General features: G+C 42.0%; 1 protein-coding gene across 11 annotated transcripts in view; it reads left to right on the top strand.

The window, feature by feature from the left end:
• KMT2C (lysine methyltransferase 2C) overlaps window positions 1-18,064 on the top strand; it is a 274,521-nt gene that overhangs the window by 234,764 nt on the left and 21,693 nt on the right. For all 11 annotated transcript variants that reach the window (XM_044246888.1, XM_044246885.1, XM_044246890.1 and 8 more), the window contains 6 exons: window positions 1,062-1,173; window positions 4,202-4,280; window positions 5,831-5,894; window positions 7,797-8,029; window positions 10,609-12,291; window positions 17,286-17,498. In XM_044246888.1, coding sequence (XP_044102823.1) covers window positions 1,062-1,173; window positions 4,202-4,280; window positions 5,831-5,894; window positions 7,797-8,029; window positions 10,609-12,291; window positions 17,286-17,498 — 2,384 coding nt within the window. The remainder of the gene's footprint in view (window positions 1-1,061; window positions 1,174-4,201; window positions 4,281-5,830; window positions 5,895-7,796; window positions 8,030-10,608; window positions 12,292-17,285; window positions 17,499-18,064) is intronic.

Genomic DNA, 18,064 nt, shown 5'->3' with positions numbered 1-18,064 from the left:
CAGTAGTTGCTGTGGGCATTAGGGTGGCGTGCAGTAAGCTTCCAAGATTTCGGTATTAAAATTACATGTGGACCAGAGCAATGAGGGTCATACTTTTGTTCCTTATTCAGCTTTAAGATGAAAGCAGTTAAAAGTTTTAGATTCCTCCCAGGGATCAAGAGATTCAAAGCTCTTGAGTTTCAGAACTTCTCACTTTTATTACTTACGCTGTTGTTTAACAGAAATTAGGCTCGTCTCCTTTAGTTCCCTCTAACCATTATTACCATGTCTTTTCAGAGTCAATGAAAGATGAATTTAAAGAAATTATGATAGAAATAAACTTCCTGCTGTCTTTGGTGTACGATAAATACTTGGCAAAGTTTTTCACATAAAGCTCTTTCACTTATTTCCAATACCTTATTAATTTGGAAAACAAAAGCCAAAACTGTAAAATAGCAGTGCACATACCGGAGTTCCTCCAGCAATAAGACTCTGCAGTCAGAGTTCACATGTCAAAGGAACGCTTCCTTCTAAACAGTGAAACTGACATTCTGTTCTATAGGCATTACCGAGTTTATCATGGGGGGTACATTTCTTTTTCATCTATATGCAAAGAGATCTTTTTTTTCCCAGTAACCTATCTTTATTGCAAAGGTATACCCTCAAGAAATAGACACATTCTTCTTTTAAAAAACAATAACTAGGCTTTGTGGAATTCCGTAGTATCGGAAATAACTGCAGTTTCTTGTTCATGATGTTGCATTTGGACAGAAAGGAATTGCATTGCTTTAGGTCATGGCTACCATCTTCCTTAAATGTGGCAAGCTTCTTGCTCTGATTTTCGCACGACTGAGGTGGGCAAGCATTATGCAAATAGAGATTATTGAGATGAGATCAGATTCAGGATGAGGTTTTTACTATCTTGTAATTCCTCACCCAGTACAGAAACCTGTAACAGTGATTATTATAATAAGGAATAAGAGTGTGTAAATTACATGATGTTTGTGATAGTTATATTACCTCTTAGTGTTACTTGAACCAAGTACTATGAAATAAATAACTTTAAAATATTTCTTCTTTAGATTTTGATGCAATTACAGACCCTATAATGAAAGCCAAAATGGTGGCCCTTAAAGGCATAAATAAAGTAATGGCACAAAACAATATGGGCATGCCACCAATGGTTATGAACAGGTAGGTAAAGATGTTTCTCATTTTTACTGTGCACCAAGAAGTACATGAATTATTAGTAGGTCTTAGAAAAAGCATATAGTAACTCAGAAACCTGTAGCCCAGGAATGAAAAGAAATACTTAAATTGATTGTGATGTCAGCTGGATATGGTCAAATGTAAAATGTTCTAGGTATGTAAGGATTTAGTTTTAAGGTTAACATAATAAAACAATAGGGAAAGGTCAAACGGTCGACTTGATTAATCCAGGCATTTCAGTGTGTTCTTTTAAGTACCTTTAGAATAATCTAACTGAAGGCCGCTTGGGACAGACATCTTTCATCCAAGACGAGAAGATGAAACAGGAAAATAGAAATTGAACTGTTCTGTTGAGAAAAGAAGATAGCTTACTCAAGCCTGTGAACATTTTTTTATTCCATCAAAGGAACAATGCAGAGAAAAAAGTGGGACATTTCAGTAAAGATCCTCAGTATATAAGACAACTGTGAATTCATTTCTAAAATAAAATGTCCCCAAACTGAATTTGAATCAAGAAAGAAAAAGTCAAGAGGATGGTTGAAAGTTAGCAGTTGGAGAATTTATCTTTTCACTGTGAGCAGAAAAGTGGAAATTATGCATTAAATAAGACTATAAGAGTTGGTAGACTCTGGATTTCTGAAATTAGAGTACTTCCCCCGCCCCCCCGAAGGTATATTAGGTAACCGCTGGACAGTCTGTCTCAAGTTCTGATTATGGACTGCCGTCAGAATTAAGTGTTTTTGTTTTTTTTTTTAAAAGTCAGGTTCTTGAATCAGAATGTCTGGAAATGGTGCTGGTGTATCCATATTTTTGATGAGCACCAAGAATTATTCTGAAGTATGTTGCAATTGAGAATCTCTGTCAGTAGGGTAGACATGGGGCCTCAGTGTAGCCTAATTACCTTGTTGAAGAACTGTTTGTCACAAAAAGAATTATGGATGATTATGGAACTGAATACAAAACCTACATGAATTTGAGATAAACATGTTATTTCAGGTAAACGGGGAATCCTTAAAGGTATAGTTCTTTCCAGTTGTTGAAATATTTGGAAGTGGTCAAGGAACACTGTTGAGATCAAAGCAAAAGTAGTTTCTAATGCTTTTCATTCTTACACAGCATCTATTAGCACATTTCCTCTATCACAGGGGTTTTTAAACTTTTTTGTCATGAACGTTATTGACATTCTAGTGAAGCCTTTGAATTACTTCTCAACATTTGATATGCAAAACCAAAAAATGTAGTATTATAAGGAATCAATTATATTCAAAATACAGTTATTTAAAATTACGGTGTGTGTGCTTCTTAATGCATTAACAGATTTAGCAATAGGTCTAATAACTACCATTATTTCATAGTATGTAATGGTGAACCTAAGTGACCAAATTAGGTCCGTGTAGCAACTTTTGTTATGAAAGTAGTGTGAATTCTACTGGTGATCAAGTCATGGCACTGCTAATAATAGTGTAGTTTTGCTCCTGTAGTCAAAATAGAAGGACAAGTTCATTTCATTTCAGCACTTAGTTTAAAGTAGGGACCTCAAGTTAAAAAAAAAAAAATAGGAGCCTCAGAATCAGACCCCTGGTCTTTCAGCGTGGGCACCTCTACCAGTGAGAGACGCATTGGTACATTAGTTAATTTATAGAATATTGTTTACTTTTCTGCTAAATGCTTTGAAGAAGAGGAGATAGTCCCTCCCTCAGGCCGGGTGCTGTGGTGACTGAGGATGATAGTGAGTGGCATTGGGATCCAGAGATCATTCCAGATCAGGGCTGTCATGGGGACAGGAGGTTGATACATAAATTTAAAAAAAGGAAAAACTGAGTAAAAAATTTAAAAGCATATGTTCTAAATGGTAACAGTACCTAAGTATTAATATGTAATATTTGATATTTAATTTGGAAATTATGCTTGTTATATCAAAGCATTTGGTAACTGGAGGAAGTGTTTTCATTAAAGCAGTAATGTTTCTAAAGTTTTTATAGCTCTAATTAGAGTAAGTTACATTTTGCGAAACATTTTTATTTATTTATTGAGAGAGAGAAAGGGCGTGTGCTTATGGGGGTGCGTGGGGCAGAGGGAGAGGAGAAGAGCATCATACGCAGGCTCCAGGTGCCGTGCTGGGCTCTTATCTCATGACCCTGAGGTCATGACCTGGGCCAAAATCAAGAGTCAGATAATTAAGGGGCCAAGCCCCGCAGGCGCCCCCAGCAGACATTTTTAACCATATAGCCTTGTTCTTGGTTAGTGACTAATTTTTGATTTGCCTTAACATTAGATACAGAAATGCACAAAAATGTATGGAACTTTAAAGTTGAGATACATTTTTTGTTTTGAAATACAAAATAAGCTAGTAATTATTTTCTTAAAAGAATAATTGACTTAGTTTATATAGTTTTTGGTGTACAGCCATAGTAATTGGGTATCTATGTACATCATGAAATCACCACCACAGTAAGTCTGGTTACCATCTGTCACCGTACAGCACTGTTAAGGTGTTAGTGACGGTGTTCCCTCTGCTTTACATTCTCACCTCCCCGTTGCTTACTCACTCTTGTTTTGTAGCTGGAACATGGTACCTCTTCATCACCTTCACCCATTTTGTCCATTCCCCCACCCCCTGCCAATAATAATTTGGACAAGAAATAATTTTCTAAGAATGTGTGTAGTAAATGAAGACTTGAATTAATTGTATTTTAAGGCATAGTAAGTCCTGTAATCGAGTGTGAAACCCCAGGAGCAGCCTAGCTGGCTTCCTGTCCCAGGCACTTGGTCCTTGGGGTAGAAGTTAAGTAACCTCTGAATCTCCTGTCATCCTGGATGGGGGGAGAGGGAGTCCACACTTCAGAGCTGCAGGGGGAGGACCCGAGGGGGGCACACAACCACGATGTGGGGCTTTCATATGTGGCTTTGATGCCACTGCTCTCTCAACCCTGGAAGAGGAAATCGTTAAGCACTTACAATAGTTTTCACTCTAAATGCTCATCATTTTGATGCTTCAACTTCCTTTTCACAGGTTCCCCTTTATGGGCCAGTCGGTGGCGGGTGCGCAGAGCGGTGAAGGTCAGAGTCTCCTCCCCCCGGCAATCTCCCAGGTACTGCTGCTTGTCACTCGTCACCGGAGAGGGGACACTTTCCTGGGTTTCTCACCAAACCCTACTCTTTAGAGTATGTCCACTTTTAGAAAACAGTAGAAACCTTAAAACATTGTCAGAGTACATTTTCGGCTCAGCAGAAATAAAGACATTTTCCTACTTTCTAAAGGAAAGCCACACTGAGGTGAAAAAATAGAGTTTCCGAAAAGGACCTCTCTGTTTATGAGTTAGAAAGTTACTTGGAGGAAAACCAAACGCTTCAGGTTTTGGGTTTTGCTTTTCTTTACTTTCAACTCTGCAAGAACATTTTCATGTCCTACATTTTGGGATTAATCCATGACACGTGGAACTGCGAAATACAGACTCAGGTCATTCTCCTTGGCTGTCGGTAGTCCTGTTCTGCTCTTTAGTCCTTGGGATAACTTAGTTTTTAAAGATATTTTCCATTCATAATAATCAGATTTTTAAGTGTAATATTTAAATGTTTAGTGTCAAGCAATGTCCAGAAAAGTAGAACTGTTCATTTCATAAGGTGCTTTTTTTCCCCAAGTTACCTGCCTAGAAAAAAAAAAGGAGAAAGCTACTTACTATATGTCTTTTGAAATTTTCTTTTTTACTGTGACAGTTGTGCCTTACCTTTACTATGCTGATAATTATATTCTTTTCATTATTAAAAGAAGAGAGAGGCACCATCTGATAACAGTGGAGAAAGCATAGACTTCATAGCGGAGTTTAAAAAAAAAATCTCAGTTCCACTATGAATTTACTGTGCAACATTGGGCAAGTTCTTTAACCCGTTTTCTGATCTGTCAAATGTTAACCACCCGCTTTGCACTATTATAAGGATTTCATGAAGTGTTCTGGCTGCTAGTAATGTTCAGAATTGTTACCTGCTGTGCAGCTCATGTCTAACAGAACTTGTAACAATAAATGTTATTTTCAGAGTTAATTTTATTTATCAGAGTATTGCCAGGGAATTGTTAGGTTAATAACTATTTATTCAGTCTCCCTGGAAGAAATAAGATACTTAATTAGAAAATAAGACTAATATTTTTGATAATTGTATATTTATTTTATTATTTGTGCATGTTAAGGACAGTACTTCTTGTTTGTAAGTAACTGTGTTATAGAGTGAATTTAGTAAATTTGGAACCCATATTTATATCTTAATTACAGAAAAAGCCAGGTAGATTTCATCAAAAAGTGGGATTTTATGTGGGTCTCTAGCTAAGTACTAATGATATTTGACTTGCGCTAATATCATATTTCTGATGAGTAATCCCTTGCCTCAAACATACTTGTTTTTCAACTAAAGTCTGGAAAATAAAACAGTTCAGAGATAGCTTTAAATTTTCAGAAATTAGTTTGTCACTACGACGTTCGTTCTACTTTTTTGAAAATTCAAAGCTTTAAAGATGTCTTAGGAAATTAAGGGGGTTTTTCCTTCCATTTCTTTTTCTTTCTTTTTTTCTATTTCTTTTTTTTTTTAAGTTTTTCCCCCTTTAACTGAAATGTGGAATAAACCTATTTGTAAATTTTACTTATTTTAGGATGGCAGTATAACACATCAGATTTCTAGGCCTAATCCTCCAAATTTTGGTCCAGGCTTTGTCAGTAAGTATAAATCTAATAAGTTATGTGTTCTCTGGGGATTGCTTGTTTGCGCTATATTTGTGTTCTTCTTTTAAAAAAAAAAAAAATGGAGTTAGTGTAGATGTGTTATTTGAAGTCGAAGTGCCCTCATCTTTTATGGAACCTCACTGCCCTGTTAGACATCTGTTCCTGAAGGCATGTATTTTCATTGCTCTTTTTCTCTGTGCATGAAGAATTCTAGTTAGAGATCAATATTTTAATACAGAAAAACCGTCTTCCCCACTCTCTTCAATATTGTTGCTGTTTTTATATACAGATTGGGCACTTTACAACCTGTAGAATTAAACCACTTCTTGTTCTAATGACTGTCTGCCTCAGTGACGAGGACACTAAATGGGAACAACGAAGGGAATGTGCTTAGAAATAAGTCGGGTTAGCAGCATGGTGTGCAGGTCAAGGCTGCAGGACGCCACAGAGTCCTTTCTAGTTACCTTCAGGGGTCCCAAGGTGGTTCAGGATAGTGTTTACAGTTCTCCCCAAACTGAACCTTTCTGAAATCTTCAGACTGTTTAGCTAACTTTTTTTTCACCATTATTTTTCATTTTGCTCACCTCTGCTCTCCTGGTTCCAGAAACCAGAAAGGCTTTCCTTGCGGTAGGTCTCATTCTACCAGAAGCAGAACTTCTGAAATCTTGTGAAAAAGCCTGTTCTTGAAAAATGCCCTTCAAATTTAGTAGACTAGATTTCAAGTTCATACATGTACTGGAACTTCTGGGTTTAGGAACAAACCCAAAGTCTAACCTTTTGAAATTAACCCCTGTATTTAATCATAATTATAATTTGAGCACATATTTGCATTAAAAAGTGTACTACTATAACCAACTGGCTTTTTCTGGCTTTATTGTGCCCATTGGCATTGGTTGGATTCTTACTGTAATGACGATATTCTGTTATCATTGATGTAATTTTTCAGCTAATGTCCTTCTTGGAATTGTATTTATTCATTTCTTTGTCTTATAGTGAGTCAAAAAGGTATATTTTGAATTTTACTACCATAAGATACTTTTTTTTTGTTTTTTTTGGTTTTGTTTTTGTTTTTGGGTTTTGGCATCAGTGACGTAAAGTGCCCTTAAAGAATAAAGAAAGAATATTGGTACAAAATGAAGAGATACAACTATTTGGGGAGATATTTATGACAGTCATAAAAATAGAAAAGATTTTACCTGGTTAATAATAATTCCATACCTTTGCTTACTTATAGAAATATAAATTACAAAATTCATAAAAGTTACAACGTTTTTAACTTATGGATTTCCTTTATAAAACATAGACTTCATGTTGGTCCCTTCTAAGAGTTTATGTTCCCTTCCTCAAAGCTTAGGATATTTTTTCACTATTAAGAAATAGGTAAAACCTTATAAACAGGAAAATTAGCATGGGAAATGATACCTAATCCATGCATTGGTAATAGTATATACCTTTGTTTCTTCAAAACAAAACATTTCAAAAAATGTCTTAAAAAAAAAACCCAAATATATATATTCTGTAAAGTCGAATCAATACAGTACACATATAACTTGATAGGCTGGCATGTGGGTTAGAGAATTTCATAATTCAGCAGTGAAAAGCATTCCATTAGATAAAAGTCTTCTGTTTTTCAAAGATTGGATTTACAGTATTTCTAAGTATGAAGTTAACACGTGTACTAAGAATATGCATTTTTGGTTTCCTCAAATAAATACTTTTCCAAAGTCTCCTATTTGATAGTTACATTATGGTCTAATATTTAGTATTATGTTTTCATGACACCCATTACAAGGTCATGGTGAAACTGCATATCCTTACAGAATGGATTTGTGTAACTTCTACATTGTTAGATCTTTTAGGAAATTAACACAGATGAATTTTTCATTTTTTGCCTAGATGATTCACAGCGTAAGCAGTATGAAGAATGGCTTCAGGAGACCCAACAGCTTCTTCAGATGCAGCAGAAATATCTTGAAGAACAAATTGGTGCACACAGAAAATCTAAGAAAGCCCTTTCAGCAAAACAACGTACTGCCAAGAAAGCGGGGCGTGAATTTCCAGAAGAGGATGCAGAACAGCTCAAGCATGTTACTGAACAGCAAAGCATGGTTCAGAAACAGCTAGAACAGGTAATTTGAAGCGTTCTGGGTGTTCTTTTTCATATGGGATGTTTTTATTATTTCTTCTCAATATTTCAGCCTTAAAATACGTAGGTATATTTTACGTAAAAGATGTATTCCTGAAAAATGAACCCCCCCCTTTTTTTTAGATTTTATTTATTTATTTGGGAGAGAGAGTACATGAGCACACGTGAGGTGGTAGGGAAGGGTAGAGGGAAGGGGAGGAGCGGGCTCCCCGCTGAGCAGGGAGCTCGGTGCTTGGGCTTAATTTCAGGATCACAAACTGACCCAAAGGCAGACACTTAACCCTCTGAACTGCCCAGGTGCCCCAAATGAAACCATTTTGCTTTTACCTTCCATTATAAACCAAATGCTTCCCAAAATGCTCATACTGAAATAACAGTTACACTTAAAAAGAAGCAAAATTTAAATCTTTATTTAAAGTACAAGAAGAGTGGTGTTCAGAATGGCTGAAGAGCCCATGCATAGGAATTACCCCAGTGAACTAAAATTTGGGTTTGCCTGAAAACCTGTGTGCAGGTATTTACAGCAGCTCAACTCATACAGTCTCCAGAAACCGGGGATAGCAGGTATCCTTCAGTGCTGAGCAGTTGAACACATGGTGATGTGTCCCTGCACTGAAGTAGGACACGGCAGTGAAAAAGAAAAGCTGGACGGACCTCAGGAGCCTCATGCCGAGTGAAGGAGCCTAACCTCAGAGGGTTCGGTACACGTTCCACTTACAGAACATTCTTGATGTGGCAGAATAACAAGGATGGACAATGTTCAGTGATTGCTGGGGCTTAGGGTTGGAAGGAGGGTCTGACTCTATAGGGGTGACATGACATTTTTGGGGGTGAAAGAACTCTTCTGAATCTTGACTGGGTGATGCCTACGCTAATCTCTACGTGTGGTAAAGCTCATAGAATTGTACACCCAAGAAAATCTGTATTTCTTTTGTCAAGTTTAATTCTTTAAAGAAAAATGAGAAATAATCCAAATATATTTTTTAAATTTTATTGATTCATTTGACAGAGATCACAAGAGCAGCAGGTAGAGACATAAGGGGGGAAGCAGGCTCCCTGCTGAGCAGGGAGCCCGATGTGGGGCTCGATCGCAAGACCCTGAGATCATGACCTGAGCTGAAGGTAGAGGCTTAACCCACTGAGCTATTCAGGCGCCCTGATCCAAGTGTGAAGAGTAGAAAAGAAGGAATCCAGGGTAGACTGAGTAATACACTTGGAGTGCTGCCCGCGTACTGAGCACTCGGGTGAACACATTCCCATACATTGTCTTACTAACCTTCTCTCCCAACTTTCTGAAGAAGCTGGTATTGTCACCATTTTACACAAGAGTCTCTTGAGTGATCACAGTGCTGGGGACATGTGGGCTTCTAACTGATTACTGGGGTAGGGTTTTTTTTGGCTCAGGTGTCTCATCTCCAAGCAATAGCTACCACAAGTACGTACCAACAGTAAGGTGACTGTAATATAAACCCTGTTGTTTAAAACTAGGACAGTTCTGGAATGAGACAATTCTTCTTTCTAAATTTACTCTGTGGGTCCATGTTTGTTGCAAATAAAGTTCTTTTAATGATAGGTATTTCTTATAAAGTACTTTCAGCACTTTTATTGCCTCCGGTGTCTTTCTACAAATTTCCTCATCATGAGAGCCTGGCTTTTGCGTATCCATGGATCAAATCCTATTTAGAAGCTAATACTGTCCTTGGAAAATGGAGCACATTGTCTGTGTATAGTTGCCACCAATCCAGTGCAATCTCATTAAGATAAGCAACTGATAACATGATTAAAAATATTGTAAAATGTCATGGGGAAAGGTGTGGATGACCCCCTTTCTGTACTCCCAGTACTGTCCTGCGTGCTTTTTGTGTACTCCCTGTTGCTTCCCCAGTCCCGTGGTAATTCTTCAGTTCCAGCCAGGCACCTGGTCAGGAAAGACGATAGAGTTGTACAGCTGCTGGACACCCAGCAAAACCATTACGTGCGGAGAACATGCTAGTCTGTTTGAGAAACTGAAGAAAATAAGCTTAAAAACCTGAGAACTGCTGGGCTCGGTGTCCCTCTGTAATAGGCATCCTGGGTAGCACCCGGCATCATGTCCCCCCTTTGGAGGACCCAGGTTGCATCTTTACTGAGACTGGTCCGTAGCTTCTGGAACATCGTGATGGCGTAAGGGTTTTTGGAATGTATTAATTGGACACAAGTCAGTCATTATATTAGTAGCCGATTAGGAACTTTTCAAAATATTACCTCAGAGTTTTTTGTTTTTTTTTTTTTTTTAACAAATTACAATTTGAGTATGTGATCCCTTAAATTGGAAGAGTTCCCCCCGTGCAGCCTTTCTGATGCGGGGCAGGATCACGTACTCAAATTGTAACTTCTAAAAAAAACTCTGAGGTAATATTGATCCAGGTTTTTTTGTGATTTTGGCCACTGCCTAAGCAAGATAAAATACTTCTGCCTCTGCAAGATGCGCTTTATACATAACCCCGCCGTAGGCGCCCGCCAGCGAGCGCGTTTGACCCTGCGGTGTAGATGCACGAGTAAGCCTGACTTCTGTGCTTCCAGATCCGCAAGCAGCAGAAGGAGCACGCGGAGCTGATCGAGGACTACCGCATCAAGCAGCAGCAGCAACAGCAGCAGCAGTGCGCCATGGCCCCGCCGCCCGGGATGCCGGGCGTCCAGCCGCAGCCGCCGCTCGTCCCGGGCGCTGCCCCGCCTGCGCTGGGCCAGCCCGGCTTCCCCATGGTGCCACAGCCGCTGCCGCACGCAGCGGTCATTTCGGGCCACGCTAGCCCTGCTAGAATGCCTGGCTTGCCGGGGTGGCAGCCTCCCAGTGCTGCCGCCCACCTGCCCCTTCATCCCGCGAGGATGCAGCCTCCTGTCGCCCAGTTACCAATACGAACTTGCACACCGGCCCCGGGGCCGGCGCCCGGGGCGAATCCACAGAGTGGACCGCCACCGCGGGTGGAGTTTGATGACAATAACCCGTTCAGTGAAAGCTTCCAGGAACGGGAACGGAAGGAACGTTTGCGAGAACAGCAGGAAAGACAACGAATCCAGCTCATGCAGGAGGTAGACAGGCAGAGGGCTCTGCAGCAGGGCGGGGTGCAGCCTCACGGCCCGCTGCGCTCCCAGATGCCGTTCTTCGGCTCCGACCTGCCCTGTGACTTCCCCCCGCCCCCCAGGCCGCATCAGCAGTCCCCACAGCACCAGCAGCAGATGGGGCCGGGCTCGCAGCAGCAGAGCGTGCAGCCAGCGCCCATGAACTCCCCTCCCACGCAGACTTTCCTACAAACCGCTGAGCGAAGGCAGGTAGGACCGCCCCCCTTCGTTCCTGATTCACCCTCCGTACCTGGCGGAAGCCCGAATTTCCATGCTGTCAAGCAGGTGCACGGAGGGCTTCCCGGGGCCGGCTTCCCGCAGTCCCCCGTGCGGCCTCCTTTCCCACCTGCCCTCCCTGCGGCCCCTGCGGTGGCTAACAGCAGTCTCCCTTGCGGCCAAGACCCTGCCGCCACCCATGGACAGAGTTACCCGGGGTCGGCCCAGTCTCTCATCCAGTTGTATTCCGACATAATCCCCGAAGAAAAAGGGAAAAAGAAAAGAACAAGAAAGAAGAAGAAAGACGAGGATGTGGAATCCACCAGGGCGCCGTCCACCCCCCACTCCGACATAACAGCCCCACCGACCCCGAGTGTCTCAGAAACTACCTCCACGCCCACGGTGAGCACGCCCAGCGAGCCCCCGCCGCAGCCCGACCCGGACTCGGCCGAGCCCGGCCGCCCGTCGACTCCGGGCACGGCGGCCGGCCAGCAGGGCGTGGAGTTGGAAAGCAAGCTGCCCCACGGGGACTTACCGCAGGGAACCCCCAATCCGCAGACGTGTGCCAACCCGGAGGCAGAGAAGCTCTCCGTGGAACCCCCTGCCGCCGCCGAGGAGGCCACACCAGAGTCGGTTCCGCCACTGCAGCAGTGCCCGGGCCAGGACGGGCCTGAGCCGGGGGAGCAGACGGGGAGGAAGGCGGAGGAGAGAGCGGCGGCCAGGCCCGTCTCCTCGGGGCAGAGTCCTCCCCAGTCTGCTGGGGCCCCTGCTGCCAAGGGAGAGTCGGGCAATGAACTTCTGAAACATCTGCTGAAAAATAAAAAATCATCTTCCCTGTTAAGTCAAAAACCTGAAGGCAGCTTTTGTTCTGAAGAAGACTGTACAAAAGATAACAAACCAGTTGAGAGGCAGAACCCAGTCGAAGGATTGGTAAGTGTGCTCCCTAAAAACCACAAATCCCGTGTGCTGTTTGTTTTCATTTCTAGCTGCAGCAGATCGGTGCCAGCCACGATACTAATTTCAACAAGGCTTTGCAACTTTTTACTCTAAAAGACAAACTTTAATTTTGTTGTTTATACTTCTGAGGAGCCCATGTTTTGACTCCCATCCATAAACCATTTTAAGTAATAATTTGCTTGCTTTTTATTCAGAAATCAAAGACATGTACTAGTAATGCATTTCATATGTGACATGTGGCTGTCAGCTGATGGTCACTGCATTGAGATGATCTAACTAACTGAAGCAAAAAGTGAACGTCTGTGTATCTTTATTGCAAATAAGTATGCAATTTCCATTAACATCTTTGGAATGCAGAGGATAGCTCTGCACCCATTCATACCCATGGGGACTCTCAGGGCGCTTAGGGTAACACGTTTTGGGAATCAATTGTGTTACAATGTATTAATACTTAATTTTATACAAATGGAATCTTACATTATTTTAAGTTACTATTTTATCTTTATAGTTTCCCATGTATTACTGTTCTGCCCTTTTTAAGGTACAAAACATTGAGTTTGCCTTTTTTTTTTTAATGGATGAAGAGGTACTTCGTAAATATACCTATCCAGGATTCCATGCCCTGCATTTCCCTGAACTGCCTTAAGCTCTCAGCCAGGCTGGGTTTCCCAGGTTGCAGGAGCTGGTCTGCTCCCGTGCTTTCACTTCCTTGCCATCCAGAAGCCGCAGTGCCATTGCTGCTTTGTTCATAAAGCTTTCCCTATAGCGCTTTTCATTGGGATTTGACAATTTTCATTTCTTTTTTTTTTTTAATAAATATTTTATTTATTTATTTGTCAGAGAGAGAGAGATCCCAAGCAGGCAGAGAGGCAGGCAGAGAGAAAGGAAGGGAAGCAGGCTCCCTGCTAAGCAGAGAGCCCGATGTGGGGCTCCATCCCAGGACGCCGGGATCATGACCTGAGCTGAAGGCAGAGGCTTTAACCCACTGAGTCACCCAGGCGCCCCTACAATTGTCATTTCTTAATTGAGTGGGCTGAAGTGGTACATTTTGTTCAGATTTTCATTTTTAAGGTTGTTAATGAAGCCATTCTTGGAGCAAGTGTTCTTACTCTTTGTTTTCTCTTATTTGTGTGTATGACCATTTTGTAGAGTTTGGCTGCTGCCTTGATAGATTCAGTTAACTTCTGTAAACTTTAGTGGTAACATTTTTTCAGTCCTATTTGTTGCCACCAATTTGCCCAGTCTCTAACCACTTTCTCCACTGCATTCTGTCCCCCTAGGAATACCTAACTGCTTGCAATCCCCTTGAAGGCCTTTCTGAATTCACCTTTCCACATGGGGCCATTTGCAGCTGTTTCTGCCAGTTGCTATCCTTTCTTTTTCACATCTGGCCAACGTCTTCTTTTCTTTTACAACTCAGTTCTAGAATCATCTTCCCTAGACCTTTCTTAGCTTAGCCATTCGCAGATGTGCTGATGCACATGTGCTCACATAGCAGTCTTTAGAATACCACTGCAACAGCTTCTTGAAGGGCAGAGGCTACATCCTGAGGACCTTTGTATTCTCAGTACTTAGTATAGTATTAGCACATAAGTACCCAGTGTGTGGGATTGAAGTCTTAGTACTGATGATTATGTTATATAGAGAGGATGTTATGATAGAAAAAGGAGTGAGATCACTTGTAGATGTATACATGTTTGGACTGTGTCACATATTCCCATATCCATTTAGGAGGGTGGCAAGGGGTCGGGTGCCTTATTACTAAGGGTAGTGGTGCCTTACCATATTCCAGGTAGGTATCCTGTGCTGAGCAATTGCCTGAGATATCATTTAGTCATATGGCAGGAACACTTACTACCCCCAGTTTACAAATGATGAAATTCCACTTACTTTCTAGTCACATGACAGGCAAAATTACTGTGGCGGTAGTTGGGTAGACCAAGTTTTCATCCATGCTGAGTCTGCTTATTCACATGTGAGTTGGGGTTAGGGGAAGAGCACCTTTCTGGTTGCTGTGCAGTGAGTGGTAGGGCCTTCCTGGGAGGTTTATGAGGTTCCTCCTCAGCCTGTATAAAGTTCATGTGTCATCACTTACCAGGAGGATGGTCTGGGCATGTTCAGCCCTTTCTGTACCTTGATTTCCCCATCTGTACACAGCAGGAGTAGTAGTATTCCCTATCATATAGGGTTGCTGCAAGGATTAACAGTTAAAACACATTCTGCTGGTAATGTCTGGAAAAGGTACATACCTTTGACCTACTGATTACAAATTGAGGAATCTGGCATAGGAATATAAAATTCTAAAATATGCAAAGATGCAACCACATGCATAGCTAATGTTCTATTAATGAAGAAAAAAATGAGAATTTCAGAGAAAGTAAGTTTAGTACAGTAGTTACTGATTACATTATTGTTTCTTTTTTTAAAATTATTGTTTCTTTAAGCTATATCTGAAAGTGTTTTTTTTTTCTTTTTTGTTGTTGCAGCCACTAAAATTTATGCTATATAAGGATGTTTAATATCATGGGAAACAATGTGTCAGGCCACTAAAATAAAAGAATACAAAGTGTGTCCATTGTGTTTTAACACAGTGTCTGTAGGCATGAGTAACAGACTGAACACAGATACATTAAAATATTAACTTTTTATCTCAGGCAGACATTTGAATGATTTTTTAACCTTTGTGCTCTACTGTAATTAGAAGTATTCTTTGAAATGTGGTAATGCCTGCTTTTTACGGTAGTTGTGAGGATCAGAGATAATGTCTGCAGTGCACTTAAAGTGTTTGACCCAAACGTACTTAATAAACAACTACATTATTAAACTCTTACAACCCAATAAGAAAGTCTTAGGTCCTTGCTACTCAAAGGACAGCCCTTGGGGATCAGTAGCATTGAGCTCACCTGGGAACTTCTTTTTTTTTTTTTTTTCCAATTTATTTATTTTCAGAAATACAGTATTCATTATTTTTTCACCACACCCAGTGCTCCATGCAAGCCGTGCCCTCTATAATACCCACCACCTGGTACCCCAACCTCCCACCCCTCCGCCACTTCAAACCCCTCAGATTGTTTTTCAGAGTCCATAGTCTCTCATGGTTCACCACCCCTTCCAATTTACCCAAAAGCACATACCCTCCCCAATGTCCATTACCCTACCCCCCTTCTCCCAACCCCCCTCCCCCCAGCAACCCACAGTTTGTTTCGTGAGATTAAGCGTCTCTTATGGTTTGTCTCCCTCCCTATCCCATCTTGTTTCATGGATTCTTCTCCTACCCACTTAAGCCCCCATGTTGTCACCTGGGAACTTTTTAAGAAATGCAGAATGTTAACCAGCACAGACTTACCAATCAGAATGTGTTCTTTTTTTTTTTTTAATAAAGATTTTTATTTATTTGACAGACAGAGATCACAGGTAGGCAGAGAGGCAAGCAGAGAGAGAGAGGAGGAAACAGGCTCCTTGCTGAGCAGAGAGCCTGATGCGGGGCTCCATCCCAGGACCCTGGGATCATGACCCGAGCCGAAGGCAAAGGCTTTACTTAACCCACTGAGCCACCCAGGTGCCCCCAGAATGTGTTCTTGCCATGGTGATTCTTATGCATATGAACATGGAGAGGTGCAGAATTTGAATAATCAGCATCACCTAAAGGGTCTGTTGAAACACAGGGTGCTGGGCCTCACTCCTAGAGTTTCTCCTTCAGGAGGTCTGGAGTGGGACCAGGGAAGATGCATCTCTGACGCGCCCCACCCAGGTGGTACTCCTTTTGCTGCTCCGGGACTGCTTTTTGAGAACCATTATCTCGTCCTGGGATGCGTAGTCTGAGCCTGCTTGGACATTTTACCCTTTCTTTTTGAGCTTAGAATGGCTTTTACATTTTCAAATGGCTGAAAAAAATCTAAGGAGTAATATTTCACAACATGTGAACATTATATGAAATTCAAGTTCAGTGTCCATGGATTTAAAGGTTCATTGGACACGGCCACACTTGTTCCCTGCTGAGTGCTCTGCCCGGGCAGAGTTGAGTGGTTGCGACAGGTGCTGTATGGACTGCAGAGCCTGAAATGTTACCGCTGGTCTGTTTACAGAAAAAAATGTTGCCATGCGTTGTCCAAGCCATTTAGAATAAAACCGGAAACTGTAATCTTCAAGCCCTCAAAGATTCAGTGCAGAATACATCAAAATACATGTAGCAACTCTAGTTACCTATCTAACAAAGTATAACTAATTTAAAAACAATGGCCCCTAAAAATATTTCCCTATTATTAGGTATTGACAGCAGTACCTTCTAGAACCTCTTCAAGGACTGGTTTATTCTCACTTCTTCTTAGCCATTAAGTAAAGAGAAAGGTTTAAATAAGGGGGGGCACTCATTTGCTAGCGTACATGTAGCCCCTCTCATGGACTTCAAGCATAGAGCCGTTATTACCCAGTCACATGTGTGACCGTGAGCTAATTTGAATGTCCGGCGTTGTTTATTTTTACTGATCCAAGGCCAGCTGTTCCTCTCAGCGAAGGTACATAGGCTATGGACAGACCTTGTATTTCACCCATTCCTAAGGGAAACCCAAAAGAACTCCCCAGGACCATGGTGCAGGGGCTGTCGTGGGCACCTGACCAAGAGCACCCCTTCCCCACAGTCTCCAGAGAGCAAGACCAGGGAGCGCCGGTCTGCACTGGGTCCTGGTGGTCCCCGCCTGAGGAGTAATGCTTGCTCTAAGATGGAGAGTAGCCACATTAAGAATTCTGGTCTTTCTGTGAGCTTTGCAGCTTACCAACTTCCATACTTGAGAATAGTGTTTGAGAAGGGGGTGATCACTCAGAAAACAGACCGTAAGAGGCCACTGCCTTTCCCCGACTCGTAGTACCCGTTAGGAAGGTGCGTCATGGGACGGGACTGGATGGGCATGAACTGCAGGGGCCGGTGCGCGCACAGTCCACTTACCTCTTGACCTTTCCAATTACATTAGCGAACTTTGGGGGCTCCAGTGCAAGGTGGTTTTGGATGTGGCAACAGCCAATTGCCAAAAACAGATGGAGGAGGTGAAACCAAGAAACCTCGAAGCAAACGGACTCAGAGGACAGGGGAGAAGGCTGCACCTCGCTCCAAGAAAAGGAAGAAGGATGAAGAGGAGAAACAAGCCATGTACGCCACCGCCGACACCTTTACCCACCTGAAGCAGGTGAGTCGCTTGGAGCAGCTCCTTTAAAAAGTCAAGTGAGGCGTCAAATGTGTTTTCAACCCTGTTAAACTGAAATTTTCTCTTTATCACCATATTTCCTAAGTAAAGTAATTATAAAGATAAATGATGTCTCAACAAAGAGTCTAGTAGATTTCCTGATTGCGAGCAAAACCGCACCATATCCTATTGGCCCCCGAAAATGGCAGTAAGACAGTTGGATTGGTAGGTGACGGTCAGGATTTACTTGTGGTCAGAAGGAGCAGCCTCAGCACCAAGAGAAACTGTCTGTGTTACTTGTGACTCTGGATGCAAGGAAATGCAGCTGCCGGTCTCCCCGCAGTAAACTCTGTTCTTACACCTTTGTGGTTGTCACAGAAGGTGGGAGACAGCCCCTAAGAGTGCCACTGGGGGTACCTGGCCTCCCTTCATGCCCTGATTCTTGCTGAGCAAAGATAAGGAACATGTTTTTCTTGTTAGATGCCTGGTAGCATCCCTTTAAGACAGATGAGAGTAAAGCTCATTTTTAAATATATCCTAGAGATTCTGTGGTCTCTCTCACTTACTTA

Source organism: Neovison vison, chromosome 4, assembly GCF_020171115.1.
Source record: "Neovison vison isolate M4711 chromosome 4, ASM_NN_V1, whole genome shotgun sequence".
Lineage (NCBI taxonomy): Eukaryota > Metazoa > Chordata > Mammalia > Carnivora > Mustelidae > Neogale > Neogale vison.
This window is presented reverse-complemented; position numbering and strand designations above follow the sequence as displayed.